This window comes from Macaca thibetana, chromosome Y (genome assembly GCF_024542745.1).
Source record: "Macaca thibetana thibetana isolate TM-01 chromosome Y, ASM2454274v1, whole genome shotgun sequence".
NCBI lineage: Eukaryota > Metazoa > Chordata > Mammalia > Primates > Cercopithecidae > Macaca > Macaca thibetana.
In genome coordinates this window covers 13571824-13589912 of record NC_065599.1, presented here as the reverse complement: position 1 = coordinate 13589912, position 18089 = coordinate 13571824, and the positions used below count along the sequence as shown (strand labels likewise).

At 40.9% G+C, this 18089-nt stretch overlaps 1 protein-coding gene across 4 annotated transcripts in view; it reads right to left on the bottom strand.

Moving 5' to 3' along the window:
* Positions 1–1757: 1757 nt before the first annotated feature.
* Positions 1758–18089, bottom strand: part of LOC126947233 (arylsulfatase F) — an 80717-nt gene continuing 64385 nt past the window's right edge. For all 4 annotated transcript variants that reach the window (XM_050777952.1, XM_050777953.1, XM_050777954.1 and 1 more), the window contains exons 8-11: positions 16172–16306; positions 13420–13582; positions 4495–4619; positions 1758–2244 (exon numbers count right to left, since the gene is read on the bottom strand). In XM_050777952.1, the coding sequence (XP_050633909.1) occupies positions 1862–2244; positions 4495–4619; positions 13420–13582; positions 16172–16306 (806 nt within the window). In that variant the 3' untranslated portion in view covers positions 1758–1861. The remainder of the gene's footprint in view (positions 2245–4494; positions 4620–13419; positions 13583–16171; positions 16307–18089) is intronic.

Sequence of the window (18089 nt, the reverse complement as noted above, 5' to 3'; positions counted from 1 at the left end):
CCCTCTGCTCACTGAGATAGACGTACATCTGATTGCCTCTTTTGGAAAGACTCATCAGAAACTCAAAAGAATGCAACCGTTTGTGTCTCACCATCTGTGACCTGAAAGTCCCCTCCCACTTCAAGTCTTCCAGCCCTTGCTTCAGGTGGTTCCCGACTTTCCAAAGCAAACCAAGGTACTTCTTACATATGTTGATTGATGTCTCATGTCTCCCTAAAATGTATAAAACCAAGCTGTGCCCCGACCACCTTGGGCACTTGTTGTCAGGACTTCCTGAGGCTGTGTCACGGGCACGTCCTTGACCTTGGCAAAAGAAACTTTCTAAGTTAACTGAAAAAACTGTCTCAGACTTTCTGGGTTCACACGCGTTTTGCTGAATTATTGCACCACTCTTGATTCAGTTTCTATGTACTGTTGACAAACATAAACCCTTTTGGTTGGTTAGTGGCCACGTTCAGACTTGTTTCTCTTAATGCACTGTTTCAATGCCTGCTATGTTGCCTCCTGTTGACACAGGGCCTTATATTTAGAGCAAAGCAGCTGGGCAGATGGCACAGGTGTCTGTAGGTGCCTGTTTTCTGGCACGGAAAGACATGTTTAGAAAATGGAAACGAGGCTTGGTGCAGTGGCTCATGCCTATAATTCCAGCACTTTGGGAGGCTGAGGCAGGAGGATCACTTGGGGACAGAAGTTTGAGATTGGCCTGGGCAACATAGCAAGACCCATTCTCTACAAAAGAATAAAAAGAGCTGGGTGTGGTGGTATGTGTCTGCAGTGCCACCTACTCCAGAGGCTGAACTGGGAGGATTGCTGTGGAGCCCAGGAGTTCAAGGCTGCAGTGAGCTATGATTGCACCAGTGCACTCAGCTGTCAACATGAATGACACGGTAACTATCTACACAGGAAGGTCATGAGCTACCAACTTCTTCAGAGGCAACAAATGGTCATCGATGTCCTTCACCCCAGGAAGGCAACAGTATCTAAGACAGAAATTCAGGAAAAGCTAGCCAAAATGGACAAGACCACACAGAGGATGTCCTGTTTTTGTTTTTGTTTTAAATGGAGTCTTGCTCTGTCACCCAGGCTGAAGTGCAGTGGCGCAATCTTTGCTCACTACAACATCCACTTCCCAGGTTCAAACAATTATCCTGCCTCAGCCTCCCAAGTAGCTGGGATTACAGGCATGTGTCACCACGTCTGGCTAATTTTTGTATTTTTAGTAGAGGCGGGGTTTCATGATGTTGGCCAGGCTGGTCTCGAACTCCTGGCCTCAAGTGATTCACCCATCCCGACCTCCCAAAGTGCTGGGATTACAGGAGTGAGCCCCTGTGCCCAGCCAGGATGTCCTCCTTGTATTCATATTCAGAACTCATTTTGGTGGTAGCAAGATGACTGGTTTTGGCATGATTTACAAATCTTCAGTTTATGCAAAGAAAAATGAACCCAAACATAGACTTGCAAGACACAGTCCATGTGAGAAGAAAAAGACCTCAAGGAAACAGCAAGTGGAATGTAAGAACAGAGCAAAGAAAGTCACGAAGACTGCAAAGGCCAATGATGGTGCTGGCAATAGGCAAGGTGGAGACTGGGCGAAAAACAGAAGAAGTAGCAATTCTGCAGTGACATTATCAGCAGTCATTGTGTGGATATTTTACGAGAGAATTAATAAATTATAGACTTTCGGGAAATAAAACAAATTTCAATCAACATTTATCCACAGGAATCCAAAAAAAAGCAGCAAGTGGAATCACCAGTGGGCCTTTAATAATCTGGAACGGTAGATTAATTTATTGGCTCTTAAATGCACTCCTTGCAAACTTGAAAGCACCAAAGATAGTGGTCTCTGGTAGCCTGATTGTAATTATCTCTTCTCATTAGGAGCCTGGGACTGAGAGAGTTCCTCTTCCTTGTCACACAGACAAAATGGGAACACCCCACAGCAAGGCTTCAGCCACATCCTGCCCTGATTCAGTTCTGAGAGTTGGTAAGTCACAGGCATGATGGTTTCCCGGTGTTCCTTCAGGGCGTCGGCCACCTTTTTAATCACAAAATCATGGAGGGGCTCTGTGGCAGGTGTCAGGGGTGTGGACTCCGAGGGGTCCCTGGAGAGATCGAAGAGCAGAGGGGGGTTGTGGTAGGTAACCTGTTCTCCGAAACATCTGCATAACGAGGTGACATAGCAGCCACCAGCTTCTGGTGGCTGGAACACCGGGGTCACATAGTGAGCCTTCCAAACCGCCCCACCTGGAGGAGAAAAGAGAGACTCGTCAAATGATGCGCATTTCAGCCACATCAAAGGAAGTCCTAGCGTTCTATAGCAGGGGCCCCCAATCCCCAGGCCACGAACTGGTACCTGTTCGTGTCCTGTTAAGAACCTGGTCACACACACAGGAGGTGAGTGGTGGGGCGAGAGAGTGAAGCTTCATCTCTGTATTTATAGCCACTCCCTGTTGTTGGCATTACTGCCTGAGCTCCGCCTCCTGTCAGATCAGTGGCTGCATTAGATTCCCATAAGAGCACGAACCCTATCGTGAACTGCCCGTGCAAGGGATCTAGGTTGTGTGCTCCTTATGAGAATCTAATGCCTGATGATCTGTCACTGTCTCCCATCACCCCAAATGGGGCCATTAAGTTGCAGGAAGGCAAGCTCAGGCTCCCACTGATTCTATATGATGATGAGTTGTAGAATTATTTTATTATATGATACAATGTAATAATAATAGAAATAAAGTGCACAATAAATGTAATGTGCTCGAATCATCCCAAAACCATCCCCACACCCCAGTCTGCAGAAAAATTGTCTTCTACAAAACTGGTCCCTGATGCCAAAAAAGTTGGGGACCCCTGTTCTAAACACTGTAGAATGACTATAGTTAATAATAACATGTTACATAGTTACAAACAGCTAGAAGGAGGATATTCAATGTTCCCAACACAAAGAAATTATGCATGTTTGAGATGATGGATGTGCCAATTATTCTAATCTGATCACTATGCATTGCCCATCTCAAAATATCACTAGATACCCCCAATTTTCATGTGCAATGTGTGCATATTATTACGTGTGTGTCACTTTTAAAAAAATTTTAAAACTTCCAATTTCTGGGTCATAAACTCATTTTCTTCTAACACTTTTAATCTTACATTTTATCTTTAGTCTGTCTAGAATTGATTTTTATAAATGAAAGTTTAGCCATGACCGGCCAGGCGTGGTGGCTCACACCTGTAATCTCAGCACTCTGGGAGGCCGAGGCAGGCAGATCACAAGGTCAGGAGATCGAGACCATCCTGGCTAACATGGTGAAACCCTGTCTCTACTAAAAATACAAAAAATTAGCGCGGGTGTGATGGCGGCGCCAGTAGTCCCAGCTACTCGAGAGGCTGAGGCAGGAGAATGGCGTGAACCCGGGAGGCAGAGCTTGCAGTGAGCCGAGATCGCGCCACTGCACTCCAGCCTGGGCGACAGAGTGAGACTCCGTCTCAAAAAAAAAAAAAGAAAGAAAGAAAGTTTAGCCATGACAACTTATGCCTACAAAATAACCTGCCCATAGAAGATACGCAATAAGTATTTTTTTATCTCCAAAAAAAAAAAAAAAAAAAAAGAAAGAAAGAAAGTAAGCACATCAGAGGCATGCGCCCACGGTGCTGGCTTCTCTTGTCTTCTTCCATCTTCTCAAGGCTGGTCCTTGGGTTTCTTTTTGCCCACAGGTCAATGCTAAATATTATGCAATCCTTACAACAAAATGAGAACATTAGAATCCCCTGGTAAAATGATATACACATTTCCCAGCAGACATCAGTCCTGTTTCTAAAAATGTATATATATATTTTGGCTTTGTTTTTGTTTGAGATGGAGTCTCACTCTGTCTTCCAGGCTGGAGTGCAGTGGCGTGATCTCAGCTCACTGAAACCTCTGCCTCCTGGGTTCAAGCGAGTCTCCTGCCTCAGCCTCCCGAGTAGCTGGGACTACAGGCGTGTACCACCGCATCCGGCTAATTTTTGCATTTTTTAGTAGAGACAGGGTTTCGCCATGTTTGCCAGGCTGGTCTCAAATTCCTGACTTCAACTGATCTGCCCGCCTCAGCCTCCCAAAGTTCTGGGATTACAGGCGTGAGCCACCATGCCCAGCTAAAAATGTATGTTTCTTAAAAGTGGCTCCCTGACTTTATAGGCAAATCTTATGTTCATACATCTGTTTTCTTTATTAAGGTGTAATTGATAAGTAAAAATTGCATAGATTTTCCAGGCACAATGTGATGTTTTAATGTATGTGCATCTGCTGAGATAATTAAGTGAAACCAGTTAGCATCTCCATTACCCCCACCTGCCTTTCTGCAAAAGAGCAATTCTGAGAAACTTCTCCAAAAACATGTGTTCAGTGACAGCCCTGGAATGAAAGGACCGGTCCAGGGAGGAAAGGAAGAATGTGTTCAGGATACACCTGAGGGACCCTGCTCCTGGCAGGGAACAGGAAGCAACGGGTTGAGCACTCACTGTCATCCTTGGGGATCCACCGCACGGCGTGCAGCTGGGAGCCACAGTAGTGGAACAGAAACTCATGTTCCGAGTGCCTGGCGTTGCCCTGCAGCAAGGGCATGAGGTCTCGACCGTCAATGACCCTGCAGAGACACAGACAGTGCAGACAAGGAGAAGGGAGAGAAGGGACGTTTGGTCCCAAGCTACCTGAAGAGTACTTGGTGAAGACTGCGTCATGCCTGAGGGCCAGACGACAGGTACTAAGTCTTTAGGAAAACTCACGCATGCTCTCTGGGAGATTACACTCCAGTGGGTAAGGGAAGAAAGCTAAGCTTTGATCCTGAAATGATGAGGCCGAGGAATGTGACAATGCATGCCCCAAAGGCGAAAAGATCGGATCGCCTTGGCTGTGACACAGAGGCTCTCCGCAGCTCAGCAATTGGTGGCAATTTCATAAATCTGAACTTCATTTGCAATCATATTGCTACCCTTTGAAAAAATTTTATGGAATCATTAAAAGTCACATACTTCTAATTTTATATGAGAAATGGAGTAAATGAACGCACAAACAGAAAACCAAGCACCATGTTCTCACTTATAAGTGGGAGCTAAACACTGGGTACACATGAACATAAAGACGGGAACATGAGACACTGGAGGGCTCCAAAACGCAGGAGGCAGGGAGGAGGGAAGGGTTGAAAAACTACCTGCTGGGTACTATGTTCACTACTTGGGTGACGAATTTGATAGAAACCTCAGCATCACACAATGTATCCAAATAACAAACCTGCACATGGGCCCCTGAATCTAAACTAAAATGAATTTTAAAAATTTATATTAGAGAATAGATCTCATGCCTTATATTAGAAAGCAATAATAATAAAAGCTGCTTTGTAATGGGACACATAATAATACATCCCAGATAAGGATTTTTCTCTTTTTCTTTTTTGAGATGGAGTTTCACTCTTGTTGCCCAGGCTGGGGGCAGTGGCGTGATCTCTGCTCACCACAACCTCTGCTTCCCGGGTTCAAGGGATTCTCCTGTCTCAGCCTTCCGAGTAGCTGGGATTACAGGCATGTACCACCACACCCAGCTAATTTTGTATTTTTAGTAGAGATGGGGTTTCTCCATGTCGGTCAGTCTGGTCTTGAACTCCTGACCTCGGGGGATCCACCCGCCTCAGCCTCCCAAAGTGCTGGGATTACAAGCATGAGCCACTGTTCCCAGTTAGGAATTTTTTTTTTTTTTTTTTTGTCTTGGAGACGGAGTTTTGCTCTTGTTGCCCAGGCTGGAGTGCAATGGCACGATCTCGGCTCAATACAACCTCCACCTCCCAGGTTCAAGCAATTCTCCTGCCTCAGCCTCCTGAGTAGCTGCGATTACAGGCTTGTGCCACCACGTCTGGCTAATTTTGTGTTTTCAGTAGAGAAGCGGTTTCACCATGTTGGTCAGGCCGGTCTCAAACTCCTGACCTCAGGTGACCCATCTGCCTTGGCCTCCCAAAGTGCTGGGAATACAGGTGTGAGCCACCGCGCCCCACCTAAAAAGGATCTGAGAAGAAATAAAACTATATTTACTATCAGATACAATGATTTCCTATGTTAATTATCACCGAAAAACCTGCCAGAAATAATGAGTAAGATTAGCAAGATCACACAGTACAACATCAACCTTTAAAAATGACTATATATTTGCAATGAATGGCTGGGAATGACATTATGTTAAAAGTATCATGTACTATAACATGAGAAAGCACGAAGTATTTAGGGATAGCATTTTTATGTGAAAAATTTGTATGAGAAAAGCCACAAAGCACCTAATAAGAGAAATAAATGGAGAAATGAACTATATTTATTGATTGCAAAATTCAGTGTTTTAAGACATCAATTTTCTGCAAATTGATCTATAGATTTAAAGCAATCAATTTCAGAAAGGTTTATGATGAAATGAGGAAACTTATTCTAAAATTTACATGGGAACATAAAGATCCTAGAGTGGTTTAAAATTTTTTGAAGAAGAAAATAGTTTGAAGACTCACTACATAACTCCCAGATTTACTATAAAGCTAGAGTAATTGAGACAGTGTAGTGTTGAAATAAGCGTTTCTTTTTTTTTTTTTTTTTTTTTGAGACGGAGTCTCGCTCTGTCCCCCAGGCTGGAGTGCAGTGGCCGGATCTCAGCTCACTGCAAGCTCCGCCTCCCGGGTTCACGCCATTCTCCTGCCTCAGCCTCCCGAGTAGCTGGGACTACAGGCGCCCGCCACCGCTCCCGGCTAATTTTTGTATTTTTTTAGTAGAGACGGGGTTTCACGTGTTAGCCACGATGGTCTCGATCTCCTGACCTCGTGATCCACCCGTCTCGGCCTCCCAAAGTGCTGGGATTACAGGCTTTAGCCACCGCGCCCGGCCGAAATAAGGGTTTCAATGGATCAATGAAATAGGATAGTCCAGGAATTGACCGATACGTATACTGCTTTTCAACAAATGCTCAAAATAGTTCAGTAGAGATAGGACTGTCTTTCAATAAATGACAGTAGAAAAGTTGGATATCCTAATGCAAGGAAAATAAATCTCAGCCTATACCTCAAACCACATTAAAAAATTCACTCAATGTGGATCATAAGCCTAAATGTAAACCTGAAACTATAAAACTTCTAAGTGAAAACATAGGAGAAAATCACTGTGATCTTTTGATAAGAAAAAAGTTTAAGTTTTATCACAAAAATCACAAGTTATAAAAGAAACAAAGATAAATTAGCCATTATCAAAATATAAAACTTCTGCTTTTCAAATGGCAATGTCAAGAAAATAAACATGTGACCTCAGTCCATTAGTGGGGAAAAAGAAGAAAAGAAAACAATTAAAATATTAAATATTAATTTTAAAAAGTTTAGAGCAATAGAACAAATACTTAATGCATGCAGGGCTTAAAACCTAGGTGACAGGTTGATGATGGGTGTAGCAAATCACCATGGAACATGTATACCTATGTAACAAATCTGCACGTTCAGCACGTGTATCCCAGAACTTAAAGTAAAATTTTAAAAAATAATGTTTAAAAGAAAAGAAAAAGACAAGCCATGGAGTGGAAGAAAATAATCATCCTTTGTATCCACAGGTTTTTTTTTTTTTTTTGAGACAGAGTCTCACTCTATTGCCCAGGCTGAAGTGCAGTGGCGCGATCTCGACTCATGGCAACCTCCCGGTCCTGAGTTCAAGCGATTCTCCTGCCTCGGCCTCCCAAGTAGCTGGAATTACATATGCCCGCCACCACGCCCGGCTAACTTTTGTATTTTCAGTAGAGATGGGGTTTCACCATGTTGGCCAGGCTGGTCTGGAACTCCTGAGCTCAAGTGATCCACCTGCATCGGCCTCCCAAGGTGCTGAGATTATAGGCGTCAGCCACCGCGCCCGGCCCAGAGGTTCTGCATCTGCGAATTCAACCAACTGCAGATCAAAAATATTTCATACGATTTTCTCCTATTTTTTCACCTAGAAGTTTTATAGCTTCAGGTTTACATTTAAGCTTATGGTCCGTATTGAGTTAATTTTCTAATGTGGTGTCAGATATAGGTTGAGATTTATTTTTCTTGCATTTTGATGTCCAATTGTTCTAGTGTCATGTATTGAAAGACAGTCCTACCTCTACCGAATTATTTTGGGCATTTGTTGAAATGCAATATATATATTGATCAATTTCTGGACTTCCCTCTTCTGTTGATCCACTGAAACCCTCATATCAACACAGCACCATCTTGATTACTCTAGCTTTACAGTAAATTTTGGAATTATGTAGTGAGTCTTCAAACGATTTTCTTCTTCAAAACATTTTAGTCTATTCTAGATTCTTTATTCTAGAAAATCCTATGAAATACTTTTGATCTGCAGCGGATTGAATTTGCAGATGCAGAACCTCTGAGTTCAGACAGATGACTATTTGGTTCTACTTCACGGCTTGTCTTTTTCTTTTCTTTTCAACTTTCTTTTAAGTTCGTATTTAATATTTTAATTTTTTCTTTCTTTTCCTTTTTTCTCCACTAATGGACTGAGGTCACATGTTTATTTACTGGATATTGACATTTGAAAAGCAGAAATTTTAAATTTTGATAATGACTAATCTATCATTTTTTTCTTTTATAGCTTGTGACTTTTTTGATAAATCTAAAAACAATTATTTTCTTATCTGAATATTACAGCAATTTTCTCCCATGTTTTTATCTAGAAGTGTTATAATTTTGGATTTACATTTAGGCTTATGGTCCTTTTAGGGACGGTCTTGTCTGTACTGAATATGTACAGGCTTTTTCTTGTCATTATTCCCTAAAGGATTCAATATAACAACTATTTTATGTGGCATTTACGTACATTGTATTAGGTATTATGAGTAATCTAGAGATGATTTAATATATACAAGAGGATGTGTGTAGGTGATATGCAAATATTACAGTATTTTATATCAGGGACACGAGCATCTGGGTATTTTGGCATCCATGTGGGGTCTTAAGACCAACCCCCCACGGATACCAAGGGACAGCTGTATTGGTAAACCACATACCTGATAAGTCATTTTTCCCCAACACTTTGATAAACCATTGCATCCTCAGATTCCCATGTTTCTACACATTAGTGGTTTCCTCTGTTTTATCTTTACTTTTCTTTTTTGTTTATTCTACTCTCTTGTTCAGGATCTCTGGTTATAAATCTGTCCATCTCTATTTTTGGTTGTAATTTGCTTTATCTGTTTTCTGTGGTGAGGTGGTGAAACAAATTGTGTTAATTCTAAAAATAAATTACTATTTGGCTTTTAGAGTATTAGCATCCTTCATTTCTGTACAGGTGAGAGCCGCTTTTGAGTTCTTCTTGTTGATTTCATTGTGTTGGGGATTGAAGGAGATGGGAGACAGGTATCCATAGGCCCTCATGCTGCTGGTGTCATAGACAGTGAGCCTGATACTGTGAATTTGCTTTTTGTTCCCTTCTACATAGTAGAGCTATTCTCTATTAGCAAGGATGTATTTAACTGGTCAACGCACATGCCAAAGAAGTCATGAATTCAAATAAAGAGGCTTGGGAGAACCAAGCATAGGAATAACCAAAAAATCAACCTGATGAGTAGTACCCCGCACGCCAACCTGTACGTGAAACTGAGGTTAGGTCTCCCACCACAGTGCCTTAGACATCTTCGCGATTTTCTTCCACTTCACATTTAACTACAAAGATGGTGCATCCTCTGAGGACTTAGCCTGTGGCTAGTGGAGTCATGGTTGCAGGCAGGAAAGGACAGCTGTACTATACATCTTATCAAGGACACCAAACTCATAACCCTAAACCTCTGATCAAATAAGCGTCTAATCTCATGGCGCAGAATGCACTGGAGTGATGAGTGACTCCAATCAACTCGTTCTTCTTTTTAACATGAGGACAACGGCTGGAACTTGGCAGCAGTTGCCTTCCACCCTCATGCAACGTAGCAATATTGTGCCAGGACATTTCCCTTCTCCCTAACAGGCTGTTGGGCTATGTGGAGTGACAGACTTCTTAAAACAACTATTTCTAAATGGTAGAACATGGAAACTGGGCTTCTCCATAGTTTTTCGGATAGGTTCTTTTTGCAACAACTTCACAGTGGTTTTTTAAATATTTTTTCTGGGCTGGAAACGATGGCTCACACCTGTAACTCCCAACACTTTAGGAGGCTGAGGAGGGAGGATCACTGGGGTCAGTAGTTCAAGACCAGTCTGGCCAACATGGTGAAAACCCATCTCTATAAGAAATACAAAAATTATCCAGGTGTGGTGATGTGTGCCTGTAGTCCCAACTACTTGAGAGGCTGAGGCATGAGAATTACTTGAACCCGGGAGGCAGAGGTTACAGTGAGCTGAGATCGTGCCACTGCACTCCAGCCTGGGCAACAGAGCAAAACTGTCTCAAAAATAAAATCAATAAAAATAAAATATAAAGTATACTTTCTTTCCGTGTTAGCATCATCAATGCCTAACTTCTTTTCAGACAGAAAATAAAAACATCTTTATCTAAAGTTCAGTCCTGAAAATTATAAAATAAATTCCAGCCTTAGTGTGTTGACACTATCTACTAACATCAAACATATATTTTTAAATATTAGAAAGGCAAACTTGGGGGTGTGTCTTGTCTTAATTAGTTCTTGATAGTTTGTTTTTCAGTAAGTTAACCATGACTTCTAAAATATTTTTCTTTTCTGTATTAGTGCCAACAGAACCTAACATTTTTTTGGAGAGGGAGGGGAGAAAATATAAAAATTTATAACAAAAATTTTGAAAACCATGAAATATAGTCTTAATTTCTTTGTCTTATTTTTTTAAGCTGCTTTTCATCCTGGTCAATATCTGTTTGACTTTATATGAATAACTAAGTAACAGCAAAACACACAGGTTTTTATCTATCATCAAATACACAGGTTTTATCTATCAATCCAAAATAATTGCCTTCACTGGCTAAAACCAAGTGTAAGCTTCCTTCATTGGATGGGGGCAACTTTCTTTTTCTTACGAGCTTTGACACATCTGATGGATCTGCTTTTTTCTTGATATAATAAAAACTACTAGAGACTTTTAGCAAAATGGAGTGACTTGTAGTTTCACCAAAGTATTCACATCTTCTAGAATCATTGCAGTAATTCACCTTTGTTTTCTATTGAAGTGTGAAGTCAAATGCAGAAGGAATGGGAATGAAGATGTAATATTTTTAGAGCTTATTCTGACAAAATCAAAATAAAAATCAAATTCTTTCCCTTTTTTTTGTGAGACAGGGTCTCATTCTGTTGCCCAGGCTGCAGTGCAGTGGCAGGATCATAGCTCACTGCAGCCTCAACCTTCCCAGACTCAAGCAATCCTCCCACTTCAGCCTCCTGAGTAGCTGGGACTACAGGTGTGCACCACTATGCCTGGCTAATTTTTGTATTTTTTGTAGGAATTTCACCATGTTGCCCAGGCTGGTCTCAAACTCCCGGGCTCAAGCAATCCACCTGCCTCAGCCTCCCAAAGTGCTGGCATTACAGGTGTAAGCCACTGTGCCTGGCCTAAAAATAAAATAATTTCTGTAAAGGCAAATCCTCATCAGCATCCACAGACCAATATTCCATGAGACTGAGATTCTCCTCAGCACTTTATAAGTCCAAAATATAGCCTATACCAATATCCCAAACTCAGCGCATTTCACTCATATCTTGGAAGATTATTGATTATGATTGGCTCAGTAACTTAAAATATTGGCATTAGTACTAATACTATTACATAATTTTTTGGAAATGTATTATTTAGCTCAAATTGATAAATACTTTTTTTTCAAAGTAGAAGGAATCTTTATTCTGTTATTATTTTACATAAATTCTCAACAAATTCCCTTACTGGCTAAAGCAAGTAAGAAAAGGGGGAGTGGGTGCCAGTTGTGGTGGTTCATGCCTGTCAACCCCCAGCACTTCAGGAGACTGCGGCAGGAGGATCGCTAGAGACCAGGAGCTGGAGACCAACCTGGGCAACATAGCAAGATCCCATTCCTACAAAATGACAAAACTGGTTAGGTGTGGTGGTGCATGCCTGTGGTCCCAGCTGCTCAGAAGTCTGAGGTGGGAGGATCGCTTGAGCCCAGGAGGTAGAGAGTGCAGTGAAATAGGACTGTACCACTGCATTCCAGTCTGGGCAACAGAGCAAGAACTCACTTTTTAAAAACTATGTACATAAATGAGGGATCTTTTTGTTTACAATTAACATTGAGATTTATCCTATTTTTCTTCAGAAATAGATTAGCTTTGTTACATGAAGAAAGAAATATTACAAGAACTCTGTGGGCTTGGAGGAGAGACATAGTTGTGGTTCTAACCTATCTGGATTCCCTTGCAGAGCTGTGATCAATGAACTGTCAATCAATCAGCAGCAAACCTGCCTAGGTTGGTTGCTGCCGGGGAATGCAGCAATGTAGTATGAACGATTTCCTCTTGATGAAATTCAAAGTATTCATGATAGAGTTCAAAGCACCCTCAAACATCCTACCTTCTTCACAGTCTTCCAGATCTTTCACACCAGAGACTAGGATTATTTTTCCCTTTCTTATAGAGATGAGTGAGTTTTACCTACCATGTCTTCATCTCCAAAGCTTCCTGTCTCCATCTTTCTCTCAATTGAAAATGTTAAAATATCTAAGATGGGCCACATTAGATTAGTATCTAAGACTGGTCTCTGACAATATGGGGGTTCCTCAGAAAACCAAAACTAGAGCTACCATGTGATCCAGAAATCCAACTACTTGGTATATACCCAAAAGAAAAGAAATCAACAGATCAGAGGAATGCCTGCACTTCCATGTTTATCACAGCGCTCTTCACGATAGCCAAGCTATGGTTCAACCTAACTGCCTATCAGCAGACAAATTCCTTTTTAAAAAAATGTTATATACGCACAAGGGAATACTATTCACCCCTAAAAAAAGAAGGAATGCCTGTCATTTGCAGCAACATGAATGGAACTGGTGGCCATTGTTTTAAGTGAAATAAGCCAAGCCCAGAGAAAGGCAGACATCACATCTTCTCACTCAATGTGGGAGCTGAAAAAAAAATGGTGAAACTTAGGAAGATAGAAAGTAGAATAGTGATGACCAGAGGTCAGGAAGGGGAGAGACGAGAGGAAGATGAAGGGGAAAACAAGAAAATAAATACATTTATTACCACTGAACTGTATACTGAGAAATGGTAAAGATGGTAAATTATATATGTATATTTTACCTCAATAGAAAAAAAGAAAAGACTGGTCTCTGGCGTATGAAGAATGCTGAATAGACACAGTCATATAGGAAGGTAAAACTGTGTAGGTATTAGGGAAAAAGTGGGTCTGCCAGGATAGAGTCACTCTCATCTTCTGAGAGGGAAGAAGGGTGAAAATAAGCTGTTGTTAACAGTTTATATGACATCACCTGTCCTGAGGGAGACTTCCTCCTGACACTGAGGCGACAGTTGGTAAAATATCCATTAAACTTGTAGGCTCCTTAATCAACCGTCCAGCTGGTACCTTTCCAGGCCATCGAACAATTCCTGGGACGCGGATTCCACCTTCCCAGCCCCCCATGCCTTTTCCACCTATAAGACAATGCAATTACATTCAATTATTGTGCCTAGTTAAAATAGTCACAGTGTTGAATATATTTAAAAGGTAAACTAGTATCAAAAGAGATCACATTTGTATAGTGTCTATTCTATGTAGAGTCCTAGTGGAGTAAGTAGTGCACGTCTACAGAATTATATTTTCCTGTGCTGCTGGTAGGTTTTTGATTAAATAACTAAACATATGTAATATTGGACACTTACATTCTATTTGCATGGCTATTTTCTCTACTTAAAGTGTTCTTATCTCAAATACACACCTACTTCATCTCCAACCTCCCTCATATCTTTGCTCAAAGTAATTTCCTATATTTTTTTTAATTAGTATTTTTCTTGTATCCAGCCCCCAAGATTATGGAACTCACAGTAACCTCAATGAGGCGTGCCTGAACATTTTATTTGAAATGGCAGTCCCACCCCAGAATTCTTTATTCTCGTGTTTTTTCATATTTACTGCCGCCTTCTAATACATCATTAAATTAAATTTTTTAATTAAAGTTTTTAATTTAGTTTTAATTTTTTTAATTAAAATTTTTTGTCGTGGTTGTTTTTTGTTTTGAGATGGAGTCTTGCTCTGTTGCCAGGCTGGAGTGCAGTGGCGTGATCTCGGCTCACTGCAACCTTCGCCTCCTGGGTTCAAGCGATTCTCCTGCCTCAGCCTCTTAAATAGCTGGGACTACAGATGCCCGCCACCATGCCCAGCTAATTTTTGTATTTTTAGTAGAGGCGGGGTTTCACCATGTTGGCCAGATGGTCTCGATCTCTTGATCTCGTGATCTGCCTGCCTCGGCCTCCCAAAGTGCTGGGATTACAGGCATGAGCCAAAAATTTTTAAAAACAGTTATCATAAGCAAACAGAGAATATCTAACATGCACATGCATGTTTACAGCAATGCAATTCTCAATTGCAAAGATATGGAACCAGACTAAGTACCCATCAACCAACAGGTGGATAAAGAAAATGTGGTGTACATGCACCATGGAATTCTACTCAGCTATAAAAAGAAATGAAATAATGTCTTTTGCAGTAACTTGGATGGAGCTGGAGGCCATTCTTCTAAGTGAAGTAACTCAGGAATGGAAAACCAAACAGCCTATGTTTTCACTTATAAGTGGGAGCTAAGCTACAAGAATGCAAAGACATAAGAATCATATAATGGGCTCTGGGACTTTGGGGAATGATTGGGAGGGGGCTGAGGAAAAAAAACTACACGTTGGGTACAGAGTAGATGCTCAGGTGATAGGTGCACTAAAATCTCAGAAATCACCACTAAGGAACTTATCTATGTAACCAAAAACCACCTGTATCCCCAAAACTACCGAATGTTTTAAAAATAGAATGTCTATAATAACAATTTCCACCAAGGATTTGTTTTGGGTCCTAAATACACACTTCAGTGCTACACGCTCTAAAGAGTACACATTCATCACCCTCTGCAAGATGGAGGCAGAGCCTTTACCTCGTTCATACAGAAATTATAATTTCCTACCGAACCCAAGACTGTGGAATCTGTAGTTGCATGAATAACCACGTATTTTCCTATAGAAAATACTTTAAAATCTCTCTCAAGACATATGATAAAATATACTTGACATTTTCCAGATAATTATCTTTGTTTTTCTTTTTCTTTTTTTAATCCTCATTTCACAGATGAAGATAACATTCTTCTAACATCAGGTTACACATTATAGACCTGGCCAATGTAGTACCTTATGGACCTATTTTGTGGACTAAATGTTACAGCAGGACATAAAGTCAGTACATGTGAATTTAATCATGAACATCAAGACAGGCTTCGCTACTTTCTATGCTATACTATATCCTTGGAAGATAGCGTCAGACTTGCTTTTTTTTTTTTTTTTTTTTTTGAGACGGAGTCTCGCTCTGTCGGCCAGGCTGGAGTGCAGTGGCCGGATCTCAGCTCACTGCAAGCTCCGCCTCCCAGGTTTACACCATTCTCCTGCCTCAGCCTCCCGAGTAGCTGGGACTACAGATGCCCGCCACCTCGCCCAGCTAGTTTTTTGTATTTTTTAGTAGAGACGGGGTTTCACCGTGTTAGCCAGAATGGTCTCGATCTCCTGACCTCATGATCCACCCGCCTCGGCCTCCCAGAGTGCTGGGATTACAGGTGTGAGCCACCGCGCCCAGCCCAGACTTCTTAATGATGAAGGATCCCTGGTTTCTGACCTCTATTCTCTAGGAACCACATTCCCCCTCATTTAATCTCTCAATAGTCTCACAAACTAAATGAATGTGTGGATATTTCTTTAAAGACCCCATAAAAGCATCTGCTTGTGCTAACTCCTCATAATTTGATAGGGTTGTCAGAAAGGCATATTTCTAGATGCTCCCTCTACATACATGGCTTCCCTCCACAGAAATGTTAACAAATATAAGACCAATTTTCTTGACCTTGGTCCGATACTTCATTTTACTAAGAGTCAAATTAAACAAACTTGCTCAGGTTTTCAGGCCTCATTCTTTGGCGTCATGCGCTTTAATTATAAGAACCATAAAAAAAGCTTATTCACCACCAGATCACTTGCGTGAGTTCCTCTCCTCACCTTTATATATTCCATTCCATCCACCAAGTTGGGCATGCCCTCGCCTAGCTTCCAAATGCCCTCCATGGTCTGATGTAAAGTAGACAATGGTGTTGTTCCTTAGGCCAAAATCATCGATAGCATCAAGAATCTTGCCTAAAATAATATACAAGAGACAAGTAAAAATAATGACATTATGAGGTATTTCACCCCTAAGTCTAATGGGCATGAGCTATCTAAAGGAAAACAAGGATGGTGTGACCCTTACTATGTCAAAAGCCACAAAAGAAAAGAAATGTGCATTAACAGTTTAAATTGACAAACAACTGAAAGAAAAAAAACTGAGAGGCCGGGTGTGGTGGCTCACGCCTATAATCCCAGCACTTTGGGAGGCTGAAGCGGGTGGATCACAAGGTCAGGAGTCCAAGACCAGCCTGGCCAAGATGATGAAACCCTGTCTCTACTAAAAATACAAAAATTAGCTGGGCATGGTGGCAGAGGCCTGTAATCCCAGCTACTCGGGTGGCTGAGGCAGAGAATTGCTTACACCTGGGAGGCGGAGGTTGCAGTGAGCTGAGATCGTGCCACTGCACTCCAGCCTGGGCAACAGAGTGAGACTCCATCTCAAAAAAAAAAACAAAAAAACTGAGAGCCCAAAATTTTTAAGAAATAAAAGATGACCTGCTTCAAGAAGAAATTACTATGGCAATACAAATCAACATCAGTTGCTACTAATAACATTTAAAAGGGCAAATTCTCCTTGATAATTTCCTTCATGTAGAATGAAAACATTAAACAGAGAAATACAGTTTTTCCCATTGGATATGAAAAGAAGGACTGTGGTGGTATTCTGATGTTGCACAGAATGGCAGCCATGGTTTATGCACCCTCTCTGCTCACGGAAGGCAGACATTGTTACAGAATTTGAGGAGACAGAGGCAAGAATAAGACACTCCCACTGTTGGGTTCACATAATTTATTTGACATATTCTTGCAGATGATTTAGGTAGGTAATTCTTTATCTAACCATTTTCCCTTCCCTTCTTATTTGATATTTTAAATAGAGAATAGGATGACTAGGTGGGGAGAATTAGACTCAATGGGCAAGTGAAAAGAGGAAGAATGTATTCAAAATAAACCACAATTTCAATCATTTTTATAGGAAAATAGCCAAATTCCTAGAGTTCCCAAACCCAGTCTGTATTATGCATAATTATGAAAAAACCTATTAGTCTCAAATGTGTCTAATTCTGTGTGTTCTGCTGTTGGTTATCTCAGAAAACATTACATTAACATTCCTAAGGTACTATACCTTAGAAATTTTCTTCTAGAGCCAAGGCACACAGGTAAGGGCAAGTTAAGAAGTAATTTATACTTTAAAATACTTTTAAAATTTTACCACAGCACTTTTAGCAAAAAATCGCACTGAAAATTGATTCAAGAGAAAATGATCAATGGATGCTAAACCTGACATTGAATGTTTGATAAGAACCAAGATATTGGCTTCATCTCAAAGTATCTCCCATAAAATCGTTAATAATTTCAAATTATTAATGACAAAATAAGTAACTTTATAGTGGGGAAAACTGGAAGACACCATTTAATCCATTGATGAAGAATTTTATAACCATTGTTGGGGCTAATTGACTTCCTTATCTACTGGATTGAGAACACACCATCACTTCTATTTCCATTGAAGGAAATGTCAAACCAACCCAATTCAAGGGACATTCTACATGATACCTGGTCTTTATTCTCAAAAAATGTCAAGGTCTTTGAACTCAAGAAAGAATAGAGATTGCTCAGTCTTTGTCCAGATCAGAGGAGTTTAAACAGATACGACAAGAAAATCCGTGGACCAGAACAGAAAGAGGGTGGAGAAAGTAGGGGTTTTGTTGGTTGGTTTTTGTTTGTCCATTGGTCTTGCTTGCTGTGTATA